Source organism: Heptranchias perlo, chromosome 37 (genome assembly GCF_035084215.1).
Source record: "Heptranchias perlo isolate sHepPer1 chromosome 37, sHepPer1.hap1, whole genome shotgun sequence".
In the NCBI taxonomy this organism is placed as follows: Eukaryota; Metazoa; Chordata; class Chondrichthyes; order Hexanchiformes; family Hexanchidae; genus Heptranchias; species Heptranchias perlo.
This window is the reverse complement of record NC_090361.1, coordinates 16,099,266-16,126,743: the sequence shown is the minus strand read 5'-3', so window position 1 is coordinate 16,126,743 and position 27,478 is coordinate 16,099,266. Positions and strand designations below refer to the sequence as shown.

At 40.9% G+C, this 27,478-nt stretch overlaps 1 protein-coding gene across 2 annotated transcripts in view; it reads right to left on the bottom strand.

Moving 5' to 3' along the window:
* Positions 1 to 27,478, bottom strand: part of pbx4 (pre-B-cell leukemia transcription factor 4) — a 371,833-nt gene that overhangs the window by 28,714 nt on the left and 315,641 nt on the right. Inside the window, exons 6-7 of one of the 2 annotated variants that reach the window (XM_067973182.1) lie at positions 14,291 to 14,450; positions 5,866 to 5,978 (exon numbers count right to left, since the gene is read on the bottom strand). In XM_067973182.1, coding sequence (XP_067829283.1) covers positions 5,866 to 5,978; positions 14,291 to 14,450 — 273 coding nt within the window. The remainder of the gene's footprint in view (positions 1 to 5,865; positions 5,979 to 14,290; positions 14,451 to 27,478) is intronic. The other variant, XM_067973183.1, reaches the window with a different exon arrangement.

The following is a 27,478-nucleotide window of genomic DNA, read 5'->3' as shown; positions in this document are numbered from 1 at the left end:
TTCAGGGTGTTTGCTGTTAAAGCATTATGATTGAGCCAGATGCTTGCAAACAAGTGTCAGCAATGACGTATGATAAAAGTAATGTTTTTTTTTTAAAACATTTTTTAAAAAGCCATGCTGTAATGGTTCATGCTGGTGGCCAATAAAGCAGCTACAGTAATAGCGTCTTACAGAGTAGTGACCTAGCCTGCCGCTTTAAGTTCCAAGTGCATCTACCATTCCCCGCTTTTTCAGTTCAAACCAAAGCTAACTGCACAGTGATAGGTTACAAACTGCCGTATGCAGTTGGCTGTCTAAAGCCATACTGCAGGCAAACCAATACATTATGTGAAGAAATCACATTTTTAACTGAAGAAATAAATGTAACTTTTTCCCAAAACTGTTGAAACTTTCACCTGTTTTTCTTTGATCCAAAGCTGGCAACTGTGAAATCTGCACAGCAATTGTGTCAGAATAATAATCTTCTGGTTCTAAAGAATTGTACCCAAAGGACAGATGCAGACAGAATTCATCTCCCTGCATTGAGTGGCAGTATACCACTCCAGGCATGTTTCCATTTCTACCTGTTATATCCCACCACCTCAGCTATTCACACGTTCTCTGAGTCTCGTATCTTTGAATTTTCTCACTTTGCCTCCGATTGTCCCATCTTAATATCACTTTTGGCTTTTAACCATCACCTGTTTCCCACTCAAACACTTTACAGATCATTCTATTTCTTCTCTCTTGTAATGTCAGCTGTGGCTCAGTGGGTAGCAGCCTCATCTCTGAGTCAGCCAGGCTGACACTTCAGTGCAGTGCTGAGGGAGTGCTGCACTGTCGGAGGTGCTGTCTTTCGGATGAGATGTTAAACTGATGCCCTATCTGTCCTCTCAGGTGGACGTAGACGATCCCATGGCATTATTCGAAGAAGAGCAGGGGAGTTATCCCCAGTGTCCTGGCCAACATTTAGCCCTCAACCAACATCACTAAAAACAGATTATCTGGTCATTCTCTCATTACTGTTTGTGGGACCTTGTGCAATTGGCTGCCGCATTTCCTACATTACAACAGTGACTACACTTCAAAAGTACTTAATTGGCTGCCAAGCTGAGGTTGTGAAAGGCGCAACGTTTTTCTTGTACACGTGTACACGTGCATGAGTGTGTGTGCATGAATGTGAGAGATAAAGTGTGTGTGTGTTTTCTTCCCTCTCCTTTTGTTCTGTTCCTTTTTTAAGTGCTATTCATCTGTAATATCTACACTGGATACATTAACTGGTCTGTTCTCTTCACAGATGCTGACAGACCTGCTGAGTGTTGACAGCATTTTCTGTTTCTGTGGCAGTATACCAGGACTGTCCTGACAATGTGTTTTCATACCAGATGTAAGAGATGCATGTTCTACAATAAACGGCTGAATTCCTAGTTGCCATATCCTAGACTCAGACTGCAATTTGATAAAGAAGTTTTGTTCTGTGGATCTTGAACCCCACTAAATAAACTCCTCCACTTGGGGGGGGGGTGCAATTACAGTGTGTACAAGTTTACATAGGTAATTCCCATTATAAATAGGAATTTATAATGAAAATAAGGACAGAATGTACCACTTTAAAATGGGGACTACATTACATCTGTGCGTCCTGGTCCAAATATCCCCCACCCTCTAACCCCATTTCACCTGAACACTATACTTGGTGTTAACACTCTGTGTGCAATGCCAGGGCGGATCGATTGGTATATAATATATCTCAGATATTATTGCTACCTGTGATTTTTCGCTGTCACACATTCAATGCATCTACTGACACCATGTCCAGATACACCCATCCATTCTCATGTACACTTAAATGGACATATTCAACTCCATGTTTGCCAGGAGTCATTTCAGTGTGACCATTACTGGGCATCAAAAGAGATGGAGGTGTCCTCACACCCCCAGGCTGCATCTGGATTATGGTTCTCTATGGTGAAGGGCATTATCTGTATTTTAAGCCAATTTTTTTTAAATCCAAGTGCATCATTCAATGCTTTAGCAAAACAAGGTTTCAAATGTTAGTTCTGTATGTGTCAGAAGTGAGGAGAAAATAGGAAAATATGGTGACTGAAGATGAAAATTGACACACTGATTCAGATTATAATGGATACGTTGGCCTGCTCAACCCTGTTCTTCTCCCTCAGTAATTTATCTTGACTAGCAGTGTCCTGTACTTTTCTGACATTGTTAAAAGGCTACAAAGCCTCAATTATAACTCTGTGCTGTCTAACAGGTCACTTCCAATGAATGTCAGTAATGTAACCAGTTAATGCAGCTGGTGCTAGAGAATGGCATATATGTAACGTGCAAAATATCTGAAATAAGGATCAGCTCTGTGACTGCTCATTGAGATGGATGGTAACTCACAACAGGAAGTACCTGTGAGTTGGATTCCCATGCAGCCAATCACATGCAAATGAAAGTGGACTGCTGGAATGCTCATCTGTTTCAAATTGAGTTTTCCAAAGATTCTGCAAGTTCAAGATGTTAGGCAAGGCCACAGTCCTGTACGACCTTTCTCTCCACCCCTCATCCTCTGAGATCTTTTTATCAATCCCACAGTCCGACATGCCTGTTAGTGCACCAAGTGCCTGCTCCCTGCTACGGACTCGCACACTGTCTTAGAATGAACATAAGAGAATCTGGACCTGCACTACCCGTGCAGCTCCATGAAAATACTGCAGAAGGACAGTTTCAGCAGAATTTCACCAGTACAATGGGGAGGAGGAGAGGTTTAACAGGATTTCACTGGGCCACAGGGGTAGCGTGGGGAAGAGGAAAGAAAGAAAGAGCTAGCATTTATATAATGCCTTTCACGACCTCAGGACGTCCCAAAGTACTTTAGGAACATAGGAACAGGAGTAGGCCATTCAGCCCCTCGTGCCTGCTCCGTCATTTGATAAGATCATGGCTGATCTGTGATCTAACTCCATATACCTGCCTTTGGCCCATATCCCTTAATACCTTTGGTTGCCAAAAAGCTATCTATCTCAGATTTAAATTTAGCAATTGAGCTAGTATCAATTGCCGTTTGAGGAAGAGAGTTCCAAACTTCTATCACCCTTTGTGTGTAGAAATGTTTTCTAATCTCGCTCCTGAAAGGTCTGGCTCTAATTTTTAGACTGTGCCCCCTACTCCTAAAATCCCCAACCAGCGGAAATAGTTTCTCTCTATCCACCCTATCTGTTCCCCTTAATATCTTATAAACTTCAATCAGATCACCCCTTAACCTTCGAAACTCCAGAGAATACAACCCCAATTTGTGTAATCTCTCCACGTAACTTATCCCTTGAAGTCCGGGTATCATTCTAGTAAACCTACGCTGCACTCCCTCCAAGGCCAACATGTCCTTCCGAAGGTGCGGTGCCCAGAACTGCTCACAGTACTCCAGGTGCTGTCTAACCAGGTTTTTGTATAGCTGCAGCATAACTTCTGCCCCCTTCTACTCTAGTCCTCTAGATATAAAGGCCAACATTCCATTAGCCTTCTTGATTATTTTCTGCACCTGTTCATGACACTTCAATGATCTATATACCTGAACCCCTAAGTTCCTTTGGACATCCACTGTTTTTAACTTTTTACCATTTAGAAAGTACCCTGTTCTATCCTTTTTTGATCCAAAGTGGATGACCTCACATTTGTCTACATTGAATTCCATTTGCCACAGTTTTGCCCATTCACCTAATCTATCAATATCCCTTTGTAATTTTATGTTTTCATCTACACTGCTTACAATGCCACCAATCGTTGTGTCATCGGCAAACTTAGATATGAGACTTTCTATGCCTTCATCGAAGTCGTTAATAAATATTGTGAATAATTGAGGCCCCAAGACAGATCCCTGCGGGACTCCACTAGTCACATCCTGCCAATGTGAGTACCTACCCATTATCCCTACTCTCTGTCGCCTTTCGCTCAGCCAACCTCCTAACCAAGTCCGTACTTTTTCCTCGATTCCATGGGCTTCTATCTTAGCTAACAGTCTCTTATGTGGGACCTTATCAAATGCCTTCTGGAAGTCCATATAAATAACATCCATTGACATTCCTCTGTCCACTACTTTAGTCAGCCAATGAAGTAGTCACTGTTGTAATGTAGGAAACGTGGCAGCCAATTTGCTCACAGCAAGGTCCCACAAACAGCAATGAGATAAATGACCAGGTAATCTGTTTTAGACGTTGGTTGAGGGATAAATATTGCCCAGAACTCCCCTGCTCTTCTTCAAAATAATGACATGGGATCTTTTACGTCCACCTGAGAGGGCTTCAGTTTAACGTCTCATCCGAAAGGCTGCAGCTCCGACAGTGCAGCATTCCCTCAGGACTGCACTGGACGGTCAGCCTAGATTGTATGCTCAAGCCTCTGGAGTTGGGACTCAAACCCACAACCTTCTGAACAGAAGTTTCACAGGATTTCACTGAGACACCAAAGATAATCCGTCAATCACCAATTTATATTGCAGTACCTTCACAGAAACTAAAGACATTCTCTCTTTAAACTTTAAACACTCAAGACTTACATAGAGGGGTAACATCCTTTGATTTCCACCAAATTTTTGTCTTTTATATTTTTCCTTACCAATTTTTAACCCACTTTTGAAAAATGAGGAATGATTACTGAAAAATATCAGGGAAATTGTGCAGGAAATAAAAAGCCAAAATGCAGTGCTGTATTAAATATCGGGTATGATACAAGCCGCAGTGCACCATGAACAGCCTTTCACCAGTGACACAATGGCAGCAGTGCAACATAGCAATATAACATTCATTCTACCAGGAGAGGACTCATTTTGGTTTTTAAATATATTTTCCAAAATGCTATCATTCCACTCTATGCCCTTTCCTTCCAAGTTTTTCTTTCCAAGTTTGTTCTTCATATTAATATTTTCTCTCAAGTTGGAACAATGGCATTTTCCAACCCACAGAAGCGGTCTGTCTAGGTATCTTGGTTAACTCACCACTTATACTTAAATGGGCAGAGCAGCTTCCACCTCCTACCTGCTTGGGGAAGCTCAAGTTCAAAACTCACACATCACTGTTACACTAACCCAGAGGCCCTGATCAAGAACACAACCCACAGCACTAGGATTATCACTTTTCTCCCCTCCTCTCCTGATGGCATTTACTCTGTGACAATTCTGGAGACAGTTTCCCTCCGCTTTCTTGGAAGAGTGACCAGTCTTCATGTGTGAGCCTAGTCAGTAAGTGTCGGGAGGCAATTCAACAATGGGGAGTGTCCTGTCCTCACACACCTCTCTCATACAATTTTTAGCAGGAGTCACTGGCCAGCAAACAGGAGCAGGAATCCTGTTTCTCTCAATACTGGGAGTACTAAGGCCAATTATTGCACCATTAATGTCAAGATCAGCACAGACCAGAATCAAACCTAAGCCCTTCAAATTGATATGGATCATCTGCACATTGTCTACCAATGGCACTATCAGAGAGCGTTTAATCAGGAATATGCCTAGTGGGAGGGCTCACCTAGGCGATAATTCCAGTTAAATCAATCACAGTATAACAATGATGAGTGGTGAATGGAACTAAACCGATTTGGGCTAGCTAATCCCACTTTGGGAAGCATCTACAACTGGAACTTCCTGTAATGAAATTGAACACATCATGTCTTCTCAGCAAGAAAGCACAATGACATCAAGAGGACAGTATAATCAAGGGTCTGGTGGCAGTTACCATTACTCAGTTGGACATTTGTAAACATTGGCCATTCAGGTCTCCCAAAATCATCAGTTAGGTTTTAGCCATCTTTGAAGCTTCCTCTTTTGTGGATGGGGTTTGTTATTCTAATCTCTTTGAGATGTCCCGTACTCCAAACGAATCGACCTATGCCTACCTGTGACTGCACGTTAGCTCCAACTTGAGAACCCTGGTAAGTATCCCCATTCAGTGACTGCATGTTCATGAATAAGTCTCCAGAGTTTGGCATGTTAAAAGAACCAGAAGAACCTGGAAAGGAAAGAGTCAGGCACCTGAATCACGCACAGATCGCATACAGTATGTCCCCCCTTGAGCCAAGCACAGAGATAAGCTGAAAGTGCCAACAGGAAGGAGTTAGTTGAGAAACAAAGCTGCATGCACCAAAAATGCCCAGATTAAAACTCTCAGCATGCTCACAATCATCTGTTAAATAGTTACATGCATTACGCACCCTGAAGGGTTTATTTTTGTTTACTCATTCATTTACTAAATTGATAGTAGGAAAAATAACTTTTCAGTTGAGAGCAATTAGATATTATTGTTCAGACAGCATTGGTACTAGTTTGTGAGTAGGAACAGACCGTTACCAAGCTCGACCAGGATCACATCAGGTTTTCTTCAGTACTATGAAGAATATTTTAAAACCCAAGACGTCATGCAGGATTAGTAACTCTAGGACAAGTCTGAAGTGGTCATACAATGCACCTGAACTTTGCTCACCTCTGCTGTCAGCACAGGGCTGTTATGAGTCCTTTATAGTTCTAATCTACCACTCTCTGTGCATAATGTCACTGTGTTTGTTTGCTCAGTCATTCTATTACAGTTATAAGAAGCTTGGTTCATGGAAAAACACCTGAGATAACCAAATAGAGACCAGCACATTCCCACTGACTAAGGGACGGTGGAAGAATCAAATTGAGCTGTTATGGCCTGCACTTTGCTGTTGGTTTGCTAATTTTAATCTCTATCAAAAGCTCCCTAAAAGTTTTTGGCATATGTTCACCCATGCTGGTGTACACACATTCTGCTGTTTACAGTCTGTGGATAGAAGGTGATCACAGCCAAGGAGGAAGCAGCAATAAATCTGCTACATCAGCTGTGAGCTGGAATTAGGCAGTTAAGCACCTGAAATAGCACTGGCTGGAAGGCAAAGCTAGCTGATTACTCCCAAATTGCTGTAGATTTGGGCATCACTGACTGAGAAAAGCTAGTTTGATTGGCGTAGAGCTGCAGGCCCATCTGCAAGGACACGGGGAGTGAAATACATACTTAAAAGGACTGATAGATGCATCTGGTGCGCTAGATATGGGAGAAGTTTTGCTCAACACCAATTAGCCACCACAGTCCTAGATGTGGATGACCCATATGCAAGGCCCTGGCAAAAGCATAGCCCATGGTGTTCTAGGGCCACTTGTATCGCAGCCTTGTAGCAGCAACACACTTGTTCCTTCCACAAGGATGTTTCTAAGAAGCAGTAATATGTTAGGTGTCACACATCTGAAACAAAGCACCAAGGGGTAGCATTGTGTCAACTCAAGCCAACGACATTCTTACATTGCATAATAAAGGATATAAATGCCCCACACTTGCTTTGAACATTGTGCAGGAGCTCCGCATACAATAGCAACAGATGGGATTGAAGAACTGAGAATGAAAGTGTAGGACAAGGTGGTTTGGGCACCATTACTTGGCAAATGTGGCTAGATCCTTTAAGAAATGTCATTACGACACTTCGAAAGCCAACCTTGCACAACAGTCTTTCTTGCTGCATTGCTCGTACCACTGCTTATTCCTCATTAACATTTTTCACCCTCTTACTCTGCCAAAGGCCAGAGGTTAACCATCCTGGTGATAGAGATGAATGCGAGTGAGGCCTCTTTTCAGGGTGAAGTTATGGAGTATGCAGCTCTAGAAATCCTGCAGGTGGGAGGGGAATTGCCCTCAATCAATCCAAATATGATAAGTGCTGCTTCAAGATATCAATAGTACATTTGATAATTCTGGTTGTCACATGACAAATAAGCCCTCAACACAATGTTCAAGTCAAGTGTAGCGCACTTATTTCCTCTATTGTGAAGTATGAGAGTGTTGGCTTGAATTAGCATGATGCTCCCCCTTGGTGCTTGCACTTTCTTGACACCTAACCTACCACTCTTCCTTAGTGACTCCGTTGTGGAAAAGCATGATTTTCTGCATCTGTGTTCTGCTTTGTCCATGCTTGGCACATGGCCACGATGAGCTGTTGGTCCAATACAATGGCACATTGAGCATTGCATCCAGGAGACTGATTGGCTGTCCCTCTGGGCCAGTCTGCAGAATTACATTGCCCCTTCACATTGCTGCTTAACATGATATTGCAGACATCCCATGTAGTAGCTTGGAAGCAGTCAGTGGCACAAGAACAGAGGGCCATGGTCACCTTGATAGCCACCAGCAGTACTGTCCCTATGTTTAAAGTTGGCTACAGGTCTTCTTGAAGCAAAAGGCTAGCTCTGTAACTCCCTTCCTCCAAACTTGAGTCTCTGGCGGCAGTGCTCCTCAGTCATTGGCAGGAAGCTGTGCCTGGGCGTGGAGATGTGATGAGAGGCATAGCAATGGGTGCAGACCATGCACATCATGTGCTCTCTGACAACTCTGGCAGCCTTCTCTGCTTGTGTTTGACCTAATCCACTTACAAGCTAACAACAATTTCTAGACTTTGATGAGTAGGAGGCTTGATTGGCATCCAACGGTTAAAAAGGAAAACTACCCAAACACAATATAGCATGTTACCAACCACATCCAGAACTCAATAATAGTACAGTACAAAGAACTTCTTAAAAAGCTACATTTAACACATTCTCTGAGGAATATTTCAACTGCTGTACCCCCTAATTTTCAATGGTCCATTGCATAGGTTACATTGTAAGATGATGTCATCTCCAAAAATCTTTCACAATCAGTAAACATTCCTCCATCTCTGTTTGTCCAAACCAAAAATCCAGTACTTCAATCATATATACCAAACACTTCAAAATGCAGCAACTGCCTCGGTTCACAACATGCAAGAAACAGGATGACCTTTAACATTATTTCATTACGGGTAAAATTAGCACATTGCATTTATTCAGCATCTTAGTGCCAATAATGATGGGTTTTGTATTTCTAATGTCATTACTGCTTGGTATGGGTGAGAAAGTGCAATCCCCATTAAAAACCCTGCAGCAATTTGAATATTGGCGGCCAGCAAGCGTGGAAGTCAGAACTCTGGGAATTGCTCCTCTGCTGCCAAGTGCTGTAAGTTCCAGGCTTAGGACTCTTGGTAACAGCTTCAAATGTTGTATCCAATGCAAAATGGAAATTTGACTTTGCTGCAAACAATGGTTAGCCACTAGTGGTGTGAGGTGAAAGGACAGACTATACTGATTCACTATAACTGAAAATTAAAGGCTCCAATTGTGAGTACCTGTAATTTTATTTTTATTTAAGTAGGCAGAGAATTTAGAATTACTCTCCATAAAATAATGGTTAGTTTTAACTTTTCAAAGATATTGATCAATATAACTCCATGATCAGCTAGCACGAGGCAAGATGCAGGCTGGTGGGTCCTTCACTCTCTCGCTTCCTCCCCCCCCCACCCACCCACCCCACTTCCTTGCGGTACAGCAGCAAGCAACCCAGCTACAAACTGATAAAACCCCCTAATGCAGGGATGGGAGTCGACAGGACAGGCAGCCCTGTGACATTCTACTATTTGAATATCACTGAGGCATCATAATGTGCAACTTGTAAAGGAACACCTCGTCATTTATTCTATGGTAGTTTCAGATAACACTACTAGACTCACGGTATCTTTACAGCAAAAAGTATTCACAGCAAAATAATATTCCCTCCTAATTTTTCTCCTGCTTTTTCCAACTATCACCAACCTGCCCATGCTCCTCTTTCATATTTCCTTCAACAGGAAAGCATATAGAACCCTGTTATTTCTCCCTCGGCCAAATGCACTTGCTATTCTCCTTACTTGACTGGAAATGTCTCTGATGATTTCTCAGGCAGCAGCTCTCTGCCTAAACAAAGTATTATAATTTTCTCCCTAAGAACTGACTAAACACGTCAGCTTGCAGTGTTAGTTGGTCATATGGGAGTTTTAACTTGCAAAACAGAATGCCATGAAGTGGGCACGCTACAATGCTATTGGTTAATTAAGTTTTGTCAGCTCCGAAAGCTTCAAATTTCTCTACCCCATGATAACTATAAAATCAAACTAACACAGATGAAGCAATAGAGAAGTACAAATGAAACCTCTGCAGACTAACAGTTTAAAGACCTCATGAGGTTTAAGAGCTAATGTAAAATGTATATTAATGTTTGAGGTGAATCAATTGCTTATGTGGTAAAGTTACAATGGCTTGTGTGTAACTGAACCACACAAACCTGAAAATCCCAGGTCTGATTCCCAATCGGTGCTGAGTTACCTGATCTAAGGGGCTGGCAGTAGGAGGTGACAATTGGCTTCAGCACCCCAGGCCAGTGAAAGCAAAATCAGACTAGGGCTCCCATTCCTGACAAACTATCTTTCGAGGGAAAATGGGCATGTGCAGACATTGGATGACGACTAGATTGGTTCAGCTGTAAAATGCAGCGAGGAGCAAGTCAGTGGGAAAGAAACGTGCTGTGATGAGTCACACTGAAATGAAGCTGATGAGTTCCTACGTTTTTCAGAATTGGAAAGTGACTGGTCCTAGCTACTTGGAAGGAGGAAGTTTCAGCTTTTTACAGTCTGTCTGTATAATTTACTGACTGGGATTCACATCATAATGCTGTATGCAGGCCCACACTATAGAATCTACACAGTACTTCTGAAGCATAAGAAATGATGGGAATGACAATCCAACATAATAGTGGAGTTCAGACACTTCACAGATACCTCAGCACAGGAGGAGGCCATTTGGCCTTTCTTTCCTGCATTGAATTTAGGCCCCACTCTCAACTAATTTTACATAGTCCCATTTTCCTGTTTTCTCCCTGCTGAGACAGCTGCAGGTGGGGATGATTAGCTTGCAGTTTGTAGCTCTCTGATCCTCTTTTCTGAGGCAGCTATCAGGTAAGATCTCTTCCACAAAAGGTGCTTTGCATTTAAGTTGCAATTTGCTCAAATGTGAGAAACTGCTTATCATAAACAACATCCAATCTGTTTAAAAGCAAAGAATTAGGAAAGCAAAAAGGAATATGTGCCATTGAGTTGCATGGCTGACAAAATATCTGTTCAGGCTCAATGGGTGAAAGGCCCACTCCTCTTCCTATGTTCCATTGTATTGACAGTCTGTTTGTTAGCACATCTTCAGCCTGATATGTGAAGCAAAACCTCTCCAAGCTTTACATTTGCAGCTACCAAAAAAAAACTCTCTTCGTATCCCATTCCTAGAAAATCACATCAGCAATCTCATGCTTATATTTATGTACCATGCCTCTGGTGGAGATATCTGATGAAACACTTTCTTTTAACTGCTGCATGATGTGAAAAACAGTTTTTCACAAACTCCCTGCTCTTAATGCCAAATGTTCTTCTTCACAGAGTTTCCACACTACGGAGGGAGAAAAACAGTCAGGTTTCCTTCTCCTGATTACTATCCAATGATCGCGGCTAGAAGAGCACGTGTGTGGGTGTTGGGTTAAGACAGACTCAGGCTTGGTTGTGCTGCTCTCCGCAGTCAAATAGCTTGCTCTCTTTTCCAATATTCACTGTTTAAGTGCTTACATTAAGAATGGTCACTTGGGAGAGATGCCAGAGGGCTGTGAGTGTATCTGGAGCTACACCCATAATGAATAACAACCTTGTAGAGTGGAGTAAGAAGAGAAAGCTGGAGGGGGGAAAATCAGGGTATTGTTGTTGAAGTGTGTCAGAAATCACCATATAGGCTATTTTGTGGGCTTCAGTTTTTACTTGCAGGTCACAGTTAGGCATATCCATCCTATAACTTTTTCTGGTTCATCTTGTAGTCCTGCTGCACCGTAAGGTTGAATTATCAGCGGCATGAGCTCCAGGAAAGGAGGAAGGTTCTTCCTCCCCCTCATCATTGTCTGAATCCAAGCGGAGAAACATTTCAACCTCAGAAGACAAATGGAACCCTGGACAGCCTCAGAGGTATCTGTCCCAGAGTTAGACTACTGGCCCCTGAGCACATGTAACTGCTGCTGCTGCTCTTGGTGTGTTAAAGCAATTGACAATTTACTTGGAAACAAAATCTGCTCAGTCCCCTGGGACCAGGACCAAAAGCTGGAAGGACACAATATGGACCCAAATAGAAAAACCTAACACTGACAATGGAGTCTGCGCCATTCATGATACTATCCATGGTGCCTGAAACGGTACTGAGGACAGTGGCATTAATATCTAGTGTTGAGGAAGATTCCCTCTGTGTTAGGTTAAGCCCAAAAACTTGTAAAGTTGGAGGTAAAGAACCCTGATTAACCTTCCATAAGACAAACAGAAAAGAACCAGGAGCAAAGGAACCTTAGGCAAAAGAACCTTAGGCAAAAGCTCTTTCTTTTGCTGAAACAACAGTTTTCATAGCACGCACTCCATGGTAGAGTTTCTGTAGTGTAATGATTATTACATTTGCCTACATAAATGCTAGCTCTTTATCTACTGGGGAAGCATTGTGGGAACTCAAAGATGGAATTGCTTGCCCAGTGAGTTCTGTCCCTTAATCTATGTGGAGCAGACTCTGTTCTGGCAGGTTGCTGCTGGAGAACCTCGATCAAACATTAATCTGCTTGATGAATCATGATTTTCAATAAAGCTCTCACAATATACTTGAAAAGCCCAGGCCGTGTGGACATGCATCGATGTACTTCAGGAAACGAAATGTAGAGATATAAAACATGTTTTATATCCATGTGCTCATCAACCACCAGAAAAGGAGCAAAACAAAATGAGAATAAAATCAACAACTAGAAAGGTGTTTTCAAACACATCTGAAAAAAAACACTGCAATTTACTATCTACAGTCAGCAGAAAAGCAGCGAGAGACAAGAAAGGAAAAGAAACCCCAATAGAACCAATGGCAAAAGGCAACAGATCTGAATTCCCCTCAGGTGCATAGTTTATTTTTTGCTGGATAACAATTTTGATGTGACCAATATATGAAGCATCATACAGGAGTTATGAAGCATGTTTTAATTCTTTTTCCAAAGCCCCAGATAAGAGGATATGTATGGCACGTGTATGAGAGAGAATATACAATAAAGGCCTGAATAAAGTGCACTACTGGGTAAAGGTACACCCGATTCCACAATTTGGAACGAACTGGAAAGAGAGAAGGGGGGGGGACTACTTTCTATGCCATCTCACCACCCCCGCCCCCACCTCCCCATATCTCTCTAAAAAAAAACATATTTCATACTTGTTAGCACATATCATTGATTTTACAGACTCATGGGGAACTACATTTTGTGCCTCAACTTCCCTCCAGAGCCAAGCCAGTAGGAGAGGACTGCACGAATCACAAGGCAGTTCTCTGCACTGACATCATGACTGAGGAAATCTACTCAACATCCAATCTCCCCCCGGTCATGATGTCAGTGGGGAAAGACTTCCACATGGCCTCTAAGCAGGAGTTTCAACAGATAAATCAGAATATAAATCAAGAAAACATACTACCCCTTTAAGAGGAATATATACTTAATGTGCTTTCTGTGAACACTGTTGAAAATCTACATGAAGTCATTGGAAGACACTGGCTGATTGAATTTTTATACTGACCAGGCTCAACGTTACTTCTACAAGTGGTCACCAGGCAGTAGCTAAAACTTACACTCATTTCATAACTCAGAAATGAAGCCAATGGCATTACTTGGCCAACTCATGATTACTTTATTACTGTACCTACTATACCGTTGCGTAAGATAAATATAGTAACCAAGTTAGGAGCTGTGCGATAAGCAAAAATAATTCATTCATGGGACATATGAAGCCCATGAGCCCAAACATCTTCGCAGTATCACTCAGTGAGTTCTTCTTGCATATCTCGGTACTTCTGGTCAGTTATTCTATCATAGAATACTCTTTTAAATGTACTTTGGGAAAAAGGTAGCAGCTCCAGCTTGTAAAGAACTTTAATGCGGGGCAAATATCTGGAATGTTGTGGACCATTTCAGCAGATACCCAGAGGAATACTGCTCCCATTTTTAAATGGTGCGCCATTAGCCAGATGAACAGATCAGTCTGTAAATTCTGTTGACACCAACATTATGAAGTATACTATACATTAGCCAGCCATCCAACCCTCTGAATTAAACAAGGAAATAATGTAAATAAGATCATTTTGATGAATAATGCCCCTGAAAAAAATGGACTATACTTATGTAGACTTATAGTGTTTGTAGTGCTTACCCCACAATATAATTGTCCTTCAACAACAAATGGGATCATTGAAATATGACATGCAGTTGAACGACATTCTTAGAATTAATGGTGCTTTTCTTGTAACTGAACGTTGGAATATCTCAACAGCTGATCTCACGAGCAGCACTCTTTTCTCTATGTGTATACATGCGAGATTGTCAGGGAGGCTTACCTGAATTGGGCGTGGATGGGGAATTTGCCTGACTTCCTTGCTGGGCTACCACAGTAGTGGCGTCTGCTGCAGTTTTGGCTGCATAAAGATTGGCCTCTTCCTGGAACTTGCCGATGTTCTTCTTATACCTGATTCGCTTATTACCAAACCAATTCGACACCTGTTGTTTGAAAGACAAAGTAAATTAATAACACACATTCATAAGAACATTCTATTAATTGTGTAACAGAAAATAGAAAGGAATTAAAGGCAGAGCAAATTAGCAGGTAATGCAGGATTCTGTGCAATGTTTACAAAAATCATTAATTGAGCTGCCATTAAATGTGTATCAAATGATGTTACTTTTCTAGTGGCATTTCTGAAATAAAGAGTTTTTTCTCCTCTGCTCCTAAAGGTGCTGACTCATGCTCGAGAATGGCTCCATGGCAGCTGTCCTCCAGTGCTTTGTCAAAATAGCCAATCTTCACTGAAAACCAAGACAGCGAGTGTTGTCAGACTATTTTATCACAGAGGGGTCATCACAACCAAGACCAATCCTGTCATCGCCCTACGTTCATTTTTCTGCAAGGATTGGTGGACAGGAGGAAGAATAATGGCCGATTTTACTCCTTCATAGTCCAGGGTTCTGAAACCAATTGTAATATCTTACTGCCACTCCCAAATGAAATCAGCTAATTCAGCAGACTGCAGATCAAAGGTGTGTCCTTTCTGATCTGTATGACTCAGTTCCATACTGGGGCACTGTATTTATGAACTGAGATGGTTTAATCATTATTAGTAGTTTTTGAATTTGTTACTTATCTTGAGCATCAAATGTTCCGGTCAACGTAACTGAGGAGTTTCCTTATATTACAGTGATTACACTGCTACTCACCAATATAGAACACAATAGGATTGAAGTGTATTCTTTTAGTTGTCTCTCATATGGAGCAGACAATTACTCATTCATTAGTGATTTTAGTTATGTGAAGAAGGGCTGCTCCACACTCACCTTCACATACCCTCTTAGGTCTTTAGCTTCTATGAGCAGCACTTCAGGAGATTCTAAATACAACATACGTCTTTCATTTTGGGCAGCCCCAAGCCCCAGACCTTTCAATGAAAAGAAGTAGCTTTCTAAGATGGGAACAAAAGGCATCCTTCCCATACATCTGCCCAGTCTCAGCTTTTATTTCTTTTTAGTGGGAGACAATGAGGCCATAAACAGCAATACTGAAGGCATTGAAATTATGGAACTTCATTCAAAATTACACTTCTGTGGACAGAAAAAGAACAGGTATAAATAGCAAAGTGATTGATGTGAAATTCAGAATCCATCTTGGGAAGGAAACAAAGACTCAAATAAATGGATTTTAAGATTTAGGCAAGGAGAAAATCAATGAATCAAATTTATTTTCAAACATGGGATCTGATGTACACATGAAGGGGATGGGAACTAGGTGTAGAGAAGAGAAATAATCAATGTTGTTAGACCTGCTTGATGTACAATAAACGTGTACTTGTCTTGCAAGTAGGGAAGAACCCACTATGTTGTCATCAATTTCTCATGAGGCACCACTGTCCAACTTATGTACGACATAATGAGGCTGAACTTGATAGCTCAATCAAGTAGATAGCACAATTCATGTAAAAGAAAAAAACTTGTCTTTATATAGCACCTCTGAGTCAGAAGGTTGGATTCAAGACCCATTCCAAAGACTTGAGCACATAATCTAGGCTGATACTTCAGTGCAGTACTGAGGAAGTGCTGCTCTGTCGGAAGTGCAATCTTTCAGATGAGACGTTAAAACCGAGGCCCCGTCTGCCCTCTCAGGTGGACACAAGAGATCCCATGGCACTATTTGAAGTACAGCAGGGGAGTTCTCCTGGTGTCTTGGCCAATATTTATCTCTCAACCAAAGTCTGCTCATTTATCTCATTGCTGTTTGTGGGACCTTGCTGTGTGCAAATTGGTTGCTGCATTTATGACATTGCAAAGTGACTACAATTCAAGAAAGTAATCCATTGGCTATGAAGTGCTTTGGGACATCAAAGGCACTATATAAATCCAAGTTCTTTCCTTCTTCTTTAAAAAGATGCAATTCAAATTCCTATCTATTTATTTGCCTTCCTGAAAAATTAGAAAGAAGAAAGAGGTTGCATTTATATAGTGCCTTTCATGACATTAGGACGCCCCAAAGCATTTCACAGCCAATGAAGTACTTATACTGTATTTCTTTTTACATAGAATTAACAGCACAGAAACAGGCCCTTTGGCCCAACTGGTCTATTCCGATGTTTATGCTCCATACAAGCCTCCTCCCACTCTACTTCATCTAACCCTATCAGCATATCCTTCTATTCCTTTCTCCCTTATGTTGTTATCTAGCATCCCCTTAAATGCATCTATGCTATTCGCCTCAACTACTCCATGTGGTAGCAAGTTTCACATTCTAACCACTCTGGGTAAAGAAGTTTCTCCTTCTGTGCTTTGCAACCACAATTGGACTGATCCTTGTAGATCACCACATTAAGTGATCCTGACTGTATCCGGTTCTCAACAATATCCAGAAGTACACAGTTGATCCTATATACATCCTGCTATGCACACATTAGCTGATCCTCTTGTATAGATCTGCCTCCTGCTAGGCCCAATTTACATTATTGACTAATGCTATCTATATTCCTCCTATTGCCAAACTCCAAAGAAGAGTACAGGGAGGTCCCTCTGATCACTTTAGGTCCCATTTATACATTGTTCATTCCTGGCTCGACTCCAAGCACATTACTGTCCACTCATTCTCTTAACCCCACTGCCATCAGCATGATTGTCCTCTTCTCCCTGTTCTATCAGCCTGACCACACCCCAGGCATTGTTTCTCTATGTTAGCCTGTTAGAGATAAAGCTGCCCTCTAACAAATGGTAGAACTTTAGAATTCCTACAGGTGAAATGACAAAACTTTTATTTGAAACATCTTCAACAAAGTTTTTCCAATAGTTACCAACATTAGTTTTACAGACTAATCTGTTTTACTAACCATTCAGAGGATGGGTTTATAGTATTTTCCTTTCACTTGTCCTTTTTATTGTAAGCCTACAACTCATTTTTTCATTCTCAGCAAATTCTTCAACAGAACTACAGCTCCCAATATATCTTAAATAGAAGTTTTGACTGAAAATTAGTCAAATTATATTTTATTTGGAACATAAATAGTTTTGAAAGAAAATTATGCTGTGTACTTCTGCAGTTAATACAAATATACTGTAGACTGAGTAGCATTTTGAACGGCTCATTAAATTTTCCAACTATATATATATATACATATCATAGGATGCCCAGCTCCTGTCCACAAACTCTACTTCATTTTGTCACGATTTTAACCTTTACCATTGTAAATTGCTATGGTAACATTTCCCATTCAGTTTTGCTATGTCAACTGTTATGATGTAGTGCAGGCTCTGGCCACTGGGTGGCACTGTAGAGCAAGTTTCTGAAGTCTCCCAACTCTGTCATAGAATCACACAGCACAAAAGGAGGCCATTCAGTTCATCGCGCCTGTGCTGTCATCAACTTGCATCTAAAAATAACTTTAGATTGACCAACTGACTGGGGTCAATGCCACAGGCAATTTATTGGCAGCACATATTTTTCTGAAATCATACTCCTTCAAAGGCACACACTTTGAAAAGATTCCTAAATCAGTAAAATGGTGAGAGACGGAGAAGCTAAGTAAACATCTACCCTATAAAACCACCGCTAATGCTGTCAACAGAACTGCCCTGTCACGTTATGTCTCTATGATAAAATCAAGATATACACGCTATTAGGAAGAACAAGGTAACTAAATGGGCAGTTTTTATCTCTATATTCAAGGATTCTGATTGAGCAGCTATGGAGGGGACAACAGCACTCGTGGCTTGGTCTCTAATGTTAAGAAAACATTCTCTGTTGGCCAGGGAAATAGAAGAAGATGCATTGTTATTCAGCTAAGCAATATCTATTCTGAAACAGGATGACCTAATTCTAATTTCAGTCTCATGGGCCCTAGTGTTAGTTTACTACAATCGAAATATAGTGCCACACAAACCAAGACTCAGACATGTTCTCTCCAAATGAGAATTTATGAGGCAGAAGATGTGTTAAAGCTAATTCAAAGTGAATTCCTACTCAATTCTGTTTTTATGAAGGGACAAACCTGCTTTAGACTCTATATCTTGCGAACCAACAGGCCAAAATAGTTGCTCCTAGCAATATTTTATCTTATAAATTTCAGTCGGTAGCTCCCCAGATTCAAATGGAGGGCACTACCTGTTTTGCTTCTGTTCTTAATTTTCCAGTCCACAAAAGCTGGGCTCTATGCAAAATACAGATAAAGAGGCATTTCCATTAAACTAATTTTGTTGCAAATTGTTTTAAGTACTTAACTCAAAGCAAATAAAAGGTTGTACTTGCTCCAAATGCAAGTTTATGATTTGGTCTAGTTGCCTGCATGTCAGGGTTTTGTCATCCGCACGATAACGGTCGCCTGATTTATTTTACCCTCCTCACCCTCTTGGGTATCATGCAAGAGGGGGCGAAAGTCATGCTTTATAACTGGCCAAAATAGCCATGTTTTTCCAACAGACAGTCAGATCCTAGCAGATCTGTCCCTTGGCAACCCAAGAAGGCCTACCATATTAGTCATATCATTATGTTATTCAATCATGCAACAGATTGAAAAGTACTCCTCTGAGTCTGCAACATCTGGCTCTGAGTGCCGGGCTATTGAAAGGTCCAGACCCATTAGCCATGGTGTCATTCTATTACTTACTAAGTCCTGTAAAATGCTAAATTGAATGTTTTCACTATTTACTATTCCTAACAATCCAGTTACTTTGTCCATGCTCGACATTAATGGATCCTCTAACACTGAGACTCTCAGGACCAAAGTGCAACCAATGGAATTTTCAGCTGTGTGATAAGTGTAATCGAAACAAGAAACTAGAATAATGAGAATACAAAATTTGACGTTAAGTTTAATAAATGAGTGACTCTTTTTAGTACTAGAGGACAGAATCAAGCTAGAAGAAAAGGCTTACACAAATGCAAACAAAAGTGGAAATTCAGCGGACTGGGAGAGCTATAAAAAGTCTCAAAGGGATACAAAGAAAGTAATATGAGCTGCAAAGACAAATATGAAAAAAATGTGCACTATCAAAGCTAACAGCAAATATTTTTATACATATATTAAGAGAAAGTGAATGGTAAGGGGGATTGCAGGCAAGATTGTAATAACAACAACTTGCATTTACATAGCACCTTTAACATAGCAAAACGTTCCAAGGCACTTTACAGGGGCATTATCAAAAAAATATTTGACACATATCTACATAAGGAGATATTAGGACAGGTGAAGGTCACAGAGGTAGGTTTTAAGGAGCATCTTAAAGGAGGAGAGAGAGGTAGAGAGGTTTAGGGAGGGAATTCCAAAGTTTAGGGCCTAGGCAGCTGAAGGCATGGCCACCAATGGTGCAGTGATTAAAATCAGGGATGCACAAGAGGCTAGAATTGGAGGAAACAGAGAGATTTAGAAGGGTTGTAGGGCTGGAGGAGGTTATGTCATGGAGGGATTTAAAAACAAGGATGAGAATTTTAAAATCGAGGTGTTGCTGGACCGGGAGTCAATGTAGGTGAGCGACAACTAGGGTGATGGGCCAACGGGACTTAGTCCGAGTTAGGATATATGCAGCAGAATGGATAATAGGAAATGGCAGATTGATAAATGAGTACTTTGTATTTGTTTCACAGTGGAGGAAGATGACAAAATACCAGCAGTACAAGGGGAACTAAAAATAAGTCGAGGGGAGAAACTTAGTGGATTTAATATAAGTTTAGAAAATGGTAATGGAGAAAATAATGGGACTTAAGATAGACAAATCTTCAGGACCTGATGGTTTCCACCCCAGGGTATTAAAAGAAATAGGTAAGGAAATTGGATATGCATTAGTCACAATTTTCCAAAGCTCTCTAGTTTTAGGAATTGTGCCTTTGGATTGAAAAATTGCAAATGTCACTGCATTATTTAAGCAGGCAGGGAGGGAGAAGCCAAGTAACTACAGACCTGTCAGTTTAACACCAATTTTTACTGGTATCCATCATCAGAGACAGCATGGATTTGTGAAGGGTAGGTCATGTATGACTAACCTAGTTGAATTTTTTGAGGTCAATAGCATGGTGGATAGGGGAGTGTCTATGGATATTGTTTAAATGGACTTCCAGAAGGTATTTGATAAGGTTCTGCACAAGAGATTACTAACAAAAATGAAAGGGTATGCAATTAGAGGTAACCTTGTGAAATGGGTCGATAATTGGTTGGGAGGTAGGAGACAGAGAGTAGGGATAAAGGGTTTGTTGTCTGATTGGCGGGATGTGACAAATGGTGTTTCCTAGGGATCTGTTCTGGAGCTACAGCTTGACACCATATATATTAATGACTTCAATGAAGGAATAGAGAGTTGTATATCTAAGTTTGCGGATGACATTAAGTTGGGAGGCACAGTAAGTTGCGTGGAAGGGAGCAGCAAGTTACAAAGGGACATAGACAGACTAAGTGAGTGGGCAAATCTATAGCAGATGGAGTTCAATGTGGGGAAGTGTGAGGTCTGAGAAAGACAAATTGGAATATTTTCTTAATTGTGAGAGACTAGGAGCTGTGGAAGAGCAAAGGGATTTAAGTGTCCAGGTACACAAATCACTAAAAGCTAATGCACAGTACAAAAAGTAATCGAAGCTAATGGAATGTTGGCCTTTATCTCAAAGGGATTGGAATTCAAAAGTGAGGAAGTTATGCTTCAGTTGTATACGGTCAGACCCCATCTGGAGTACTGCATTCAGTTTTGGGCACTAAACCTCATGGAAATATATATTGGTCTTGGAGTGGGTACAGTGCATACGAACATACGAATTAAGAACAGGAGTAGGCCACTCGGCCCCTCGAGCCTGCTCTGCCATTTGATAAGATCATGGCTGATCTGATTGTGACCTCAATCATACTTTCCCATCTACCTACTATAACCTTTGACTCCCATGTTAATCAGGAATCTATCCAACTCAGCCTTAAAAATATTCAATATTCACTGCTCTCTGGGGAAGGGAGTTTCACAGACTCATGACCCTCAGAGAAAAAAATTCTCCTCATCTCCGCCTTAAATGGGACTCCCCTTATTTTTAAACTGTGGCCCCTAGTTCTAGTCTCTCCCACAGGGGAAACATCCTCTCAGCATCTATGCCTTCTAGTCCCCTCAGGATCTTATATGTTTCAATAAGATCACCTTTCATTCTTCTAAACTCCAGAGTAGACAGGCCCAACCTTTCCTCATAAGATAACTCCCTCATCCCAGGAATCAATCGAGTGAACCTTCTCTGAACAGCCTCCAAAGCAATTATGTCTTTTCTTAAATAAGGAGAGCAAAACTGCACAATGTATTCTAAATGTGGTATCACAACTGTAGCAAAACATCTCTACTTTTATATTTCATTCCCCTTGCAATAAATGACAACATTCCATTTGCCTTCCTAATCACTTGCTGTACCTGCATACTAACTTCTTGTGATTCATGTACTAGGACACCCAGATCCCTCTGTACCTCAGAGTTCTGCAATCTCTCTCTATTTAAATAATATACTGCTTTTCTATTCCTCCTGCCAAAGTGGACAAGTTCACATTTTCCCACATTATACTCCATCTGACAAATTTTTGCCCACTCACTTAACCTGTCCATATCCCTCTGCAGACTCCTTATGTCCTCTTCACAACTTACTTTCCTACCTACCTTTGTGTCATCAGCAAATTTAGCAATCATACATTTGGTCCCTTCATCCAAGTCATTGATATAGATTGTAAATAGTTGAGGCCCCAGCACTGATCCCTGTGGCACTCCACTCGTTACATCTTGCCAACCTGAAAATGACCCATTTATGCCTACTCTCTGTTTCCTGTTAGCTTATCAATCCTTTATCCATGCTAATATGTTACCCCCTACACCATGAGCTCTTATTTTGTGTAGTAGCCTTTGATGTGGCACCTTATCAAAAGCCTTCTGGAAATCCAAGTACACCACATCCACAGGATCCCCTGATTTACCAGAATTATATCAGTGCTTAAAGGGTTAAATTGTGAGGACTGGTTCCATAAATTTGGCTTGTATCCCCTTGAGTTTAGAAAGTTAAGGGGTGATCTAATCAAGGTTTTTTAAAATGATTAAGGAATTCGATAGGGTAGATACAGAAAATCCAGAACAAGTGGGCATAATCTTAAAATTAGAGCTAGGCCATTCAGGAGTGAAATCAGGAAGCACTTTTTCACACAAAGGGTAGTAAAAATTTGGAACTCGCTCCTCCAAAAGGCTATAGATGCTGGGTCAATCGAAATTTTCAAGACTAAAATCAATTGATTTTTGCTAGATAAGGGTGTGTTCATTTGGAACCTCAATCTGACAGAACTAAAACAATATGACTACAGGGACAACCACTGGCTGAGTATAAAGGAACACCACAGAACTTCTGTGCCTTGTAAGAACCACATAAAAGAAGTAATTACTATGTCTGATGTGTTAAAAGCAATAGTTTCAACCCTGCTGTTGTGTGTTTTGCTAAGGCTGGAAGTCCAAGATAATGGATCAAAATTCACTGAACTTAAATAATCATACTTCAGCACATCAAAGGTGACAGAAAATTTTAAATACTCAAAATAGTAATATGCCTGAAGTAGAAAATGGACCAGCCATCAACATCTAGAGGGTTAGTGAAACACACTAAACATCACCAACCTGGTGAGCTTTATCAACCTCCTAAATTTCTACAAAAGTCACAATAAAAACCCATTATAATAAAAACTTCAACATTATAAGAGGGCTCTCCACATTAATCATAGAATCATAGAAGTTTACAACATGGAAACAGGCCCTTCGGCCCAACATGTCCATGTCGCCCAGTTTATACCACTAAGCTAGTCCCAATTGCCTGCACTTGGCCCATATCCCTCTATACCCATCTTACCCATGTAACTGTCCAAATGCTTTTTAAAAGACAAAATTGTACCCGCCTCTACTACTGCCTCTGGCAGCTCGTTCCAGACACTCACCACCCTTTGAGTGAAAAAATTCCCCCTCTGGACCCTTTTGTATCTCTCCCCTCTCACCTTAAATCTATGTCCCCTCGTAAAAGACTCTCCTACCTTTGGGAAAAGATTTTGACTATCTGCCTTATCTATGCCCCTCATTATTTTATAGACTTGTATAAGATCACCCCTCAACCTCCTACTCTCCAGGGAAAAAAGTCGCAGTCTATCTAACCTCTCCCTATAAGTCAAACCATCAAGTCCCGGTAGCATCCTAGTAAATCTTTTCTGCACTCTTTCTAGTTTAATAATATCCTTTCTATAATAGGGTGACCAGAACTGTACACAGTATTCCAAGTGTGGCCTAACTAATGTCTTCTACACTTCACTCAAAGCTGTCATTTACATAATTAATTAAGGGCAGGGACTCTTATCCAACTTGCTATTAGAATTTTATTGCAGGCAGTAACAGTCAACAATCATTTCAATTATTCAGTGAAGAAAAAAAAGGTTACGTTCTTATAAAGCATCGTCAGACCAAGCTGACCTAGAAATTCCTCTCTCTACGATTTTAACAAAATCATTAATCCAGTTATTTTAGTTGGGTACAATTTCATTAAAATACAAAGAGAGGAAGTCCACCTGAACATGCTAACCAATTCAGTGACCATGTACTGATTGCTGTAGGCATTTGGAGAGGAATTTCCCAGACTTTGTCCTAAATTGGCCTCAGAGTTTTACCAACTTGTCCCAGGAGATTGTGAGTAGGGTGAAGGGTGGATGGTGTAAATGTGTGCATGGATGGAGCAGGTGTGATGGACCGAACATTGTTGTACTAACCCTTTCATATGTTTGTATGGGATTGGGTAAATTTCCCTGCTACATTCCCAAACAAAACCTGTCAGTATCTTCTTACTTGTTACGAATAGACATATGCAACAAGAATCATCATATTACCTATCACCGTATCTATCCATTGTCTCTATGTTCAGGGTATCTTAAACTCCCCAATGGTTACTGCATCAACAGCAGAAGTAGACTTTAATTCTACCAAATTAATCTTAATATATTTTACATTACAATGAATGAGATTAGGTTTATACATGAAAAATGTTTTATATGAACTTGGTCTTGATCTAATCAGAGTTGATCATAAGTAGAGACCACTCCAGTACAATTTGAGTGCAATACCTTTAGTACTATTGACAGGAACAGATTTCACCATCTGAATGTACCAAAATGATAATTTGTAACCTGCTTAATTTCTTTCCCCTCCATGGTGCACCACCTTACTAATACTACATTTTTTTAATACTGAAAAATACACAGCTTTTTGATGCTAGTGCAGAATGCCAAATAAATCAATTTAAAGTCACAGATGAGTTAATATACAGAAGATATTAATGCAACACAGAGAGCTTTGACACACTATTCTACTTGACATGGGTGTTATAAATGTTTAGAATACATTAGAACATACAAATATTCCACTTTAAAATTTGCAATTGTTCATTACGTTTTGAAAACACATAACATATTGAAAAAAAGTTGGTCTCTTGTTTACTATGTTTTTCTGTGTCTGTCTGCACATGCTCTACCTTGTACTGAAATGTTGAAGAAAAACAAATTTATAATTACAGCTATTGCTTCACTATGCTCGCACTTAAGACATATATTGCATGAATTGCCTGCAGAGAATCATATCAATGTATGATGGGAGTTTTCTCCAGAATGGGGTTTTCATAGATTTAGACTGAAATGCTGGTAATTGCAGTGAATTTTAGTTATCTCGTGATACGTCTGGAAAGGCTATGAACTAAAACCGTGTGTACTATATATATATATATATATAATATATACTAGCTGATCCCCAGGGCTGGAGTGTAATACCAATGTAATACATGTGTATTGAACAATATTATTCTGCTAAGGTGGCACTGTGTCCCTTTAAAGCCACAAAATCTAACTGTTGTTAACTAAACAAAGTTTTAAGTCATTCGAAGTTTGTTATCTAGTTAGAGAACTTGGTAAATTGAATTGTGCTTGCGAGTTTCAGGCTCCAGCTCAGCATGTGTACCATAATATTAGCTGATCCTGAGTGCATTGTTCATGGTAAAACAAATGATGCACTATTTTGTAAAGGCTAGAGTGTAATACCAATATAACGCACATGTGAAAAAAAAAGTGTGGCATCTGGAGTATGACATATGCAGTTAAGTAAACAGAGGCTCAGGTCTTTCAGAATTTAACTGTTGTTTGATCAATCTGTTGTCTAGAGTTGTAGTCGCTAGGAAAAGACTGAACGAAAAGCTACTACATTCTTTCTGGAAAAACTGTCATGTTGTATGTCAAATTAAATTCTTTAAAGTTAGAAAATAACTACAGTGTCTTGCTTGATCCTTGACCTTTAGTATTCTGAACAAGAGAGAAAAAAAGTCATGCACTACACAGAGCCCCTCTGCCTTAACAGTCCTTATTACAGCCTTCAACATTCCCTTCATGCAGCATTAAACCATTCAGACAACTTCTATATCAATGACATACTGAAAATGCATTATCAAATGCTGCAACTAAACCTCACTGCAGGCCAAAGGGCCAAAAAGGTGATTCATTTAATAGTAAATATAATTGCCTACCATTCATTTCTCACCCAAGTGATCAATCCATAGTGCTTTACTTTTAAAAAAAAGTTTACTAACTACTAAACCTCTGAGGTGCTCCCCTAGTGGCCTGAGCAGAGCTAGAGAAAGGGGCTGTTCCTCATGTTGGGATCCTTGAGATTCTCGTGGCCAGTGAGTGCTCAAGCCTGTAAGAGTGCGATCACAGACTGCTGCACCTCAGCTGCTGCTAGGGTAGTCTGGCCCAACCAACTTGCTGGCACCATGGCGGGTATTGGTTGAGGGGGTGGTGAAGGACCAGATATGCTGACATCTAGAGAGAGGGCAATGCTCCCATTGTTGCACCACTGCCACTCCTGTGGGGCTGGAGCTCCTCACTTCCACTGATCTGTGGGAGAGCAGATTGCAGAAGATGAGTCGCTCATTCAAAGCCTCTATCTATTCGGTCCACAAATATGCATCAGGTGGTCACCTGTCTCTCCAAGGTGGAACCCAGAGCCTGCATGGCAACTGTAAAGGTGTAAAGGCTGGTGAAACTGAATCTGTTGTGACAGCCTGGCTGCAGCGTCCCTGGAGGTGATCACACTCTCCAAGGTGCAGAGTGTAGATGTCATACGAGATGACACCACACAGACTAGAAATTTTCAGCCATGGTGTTGAAACTCCTAGGCAGGCCTTCCAATAACTGGTATAACTGCTTTGGTGAAGTAAATAGTTTTCTTTTAATGGCTGGGCCCCTGAAGTCCTCATCTGTGTCATGTTTAGCTGAGAGAGGACCTCACACTCCAGCGAACTTTCTCCTGAACTGTCCCTGCAACCAGTACCTGCTGCTGCTCAATGATGCTGGGTGTTTCACATGCAGATCCCTATGGTTCACTATCTAACCCACACAGAATGCCAATATCTGTGCTGGTGTTTGGGAGGGATGGATTGCCTGATAATGCAACTTTAGGAGAATTGTCCTCCTCTGAGTTGTCTTCTTCAGAAGGCTCTTGCTGCTGAGAAGACCTGGAGGAAAGAGAAAAGGGACAACAACAACTTGCATTTATATAGTGCCTTTAAAGCAGTAAAACGTCCCAAGGCACTTATCAAACAAAATTTGACGCCGAGCCACATAAGGAGATATTAGGACAGGTGACCAAAAGCTTGGTCAAAGAGGAACTTTTTAAGGAGCATCTTAAAGGAGAAGAGGTAGAGGCAGACAGGTTTAAGAAGGGAATTCCAGAGCTTACAGCCTAGGCAGCTGAAGGCATGGCCGCTAATGAGTTAGGATGGCATTGAGAGGCTGGACATTTGCAGGTGACAATCTTCAGAATGCAACTTGAGGTTGTGAAACTTGCTGGATGTTTGCTGAGGTGAATGAAGAGTTACAAGTAATATGCAGACACCCTGCTCAGGTAAGCTGCCAGCCTCGCCTTCCCCGATGTTCATGGCTTTGCCCCAACCACTGATCTCCAGAGCTTCGTACTCTGCTTGGGTGAGAGCTATGATG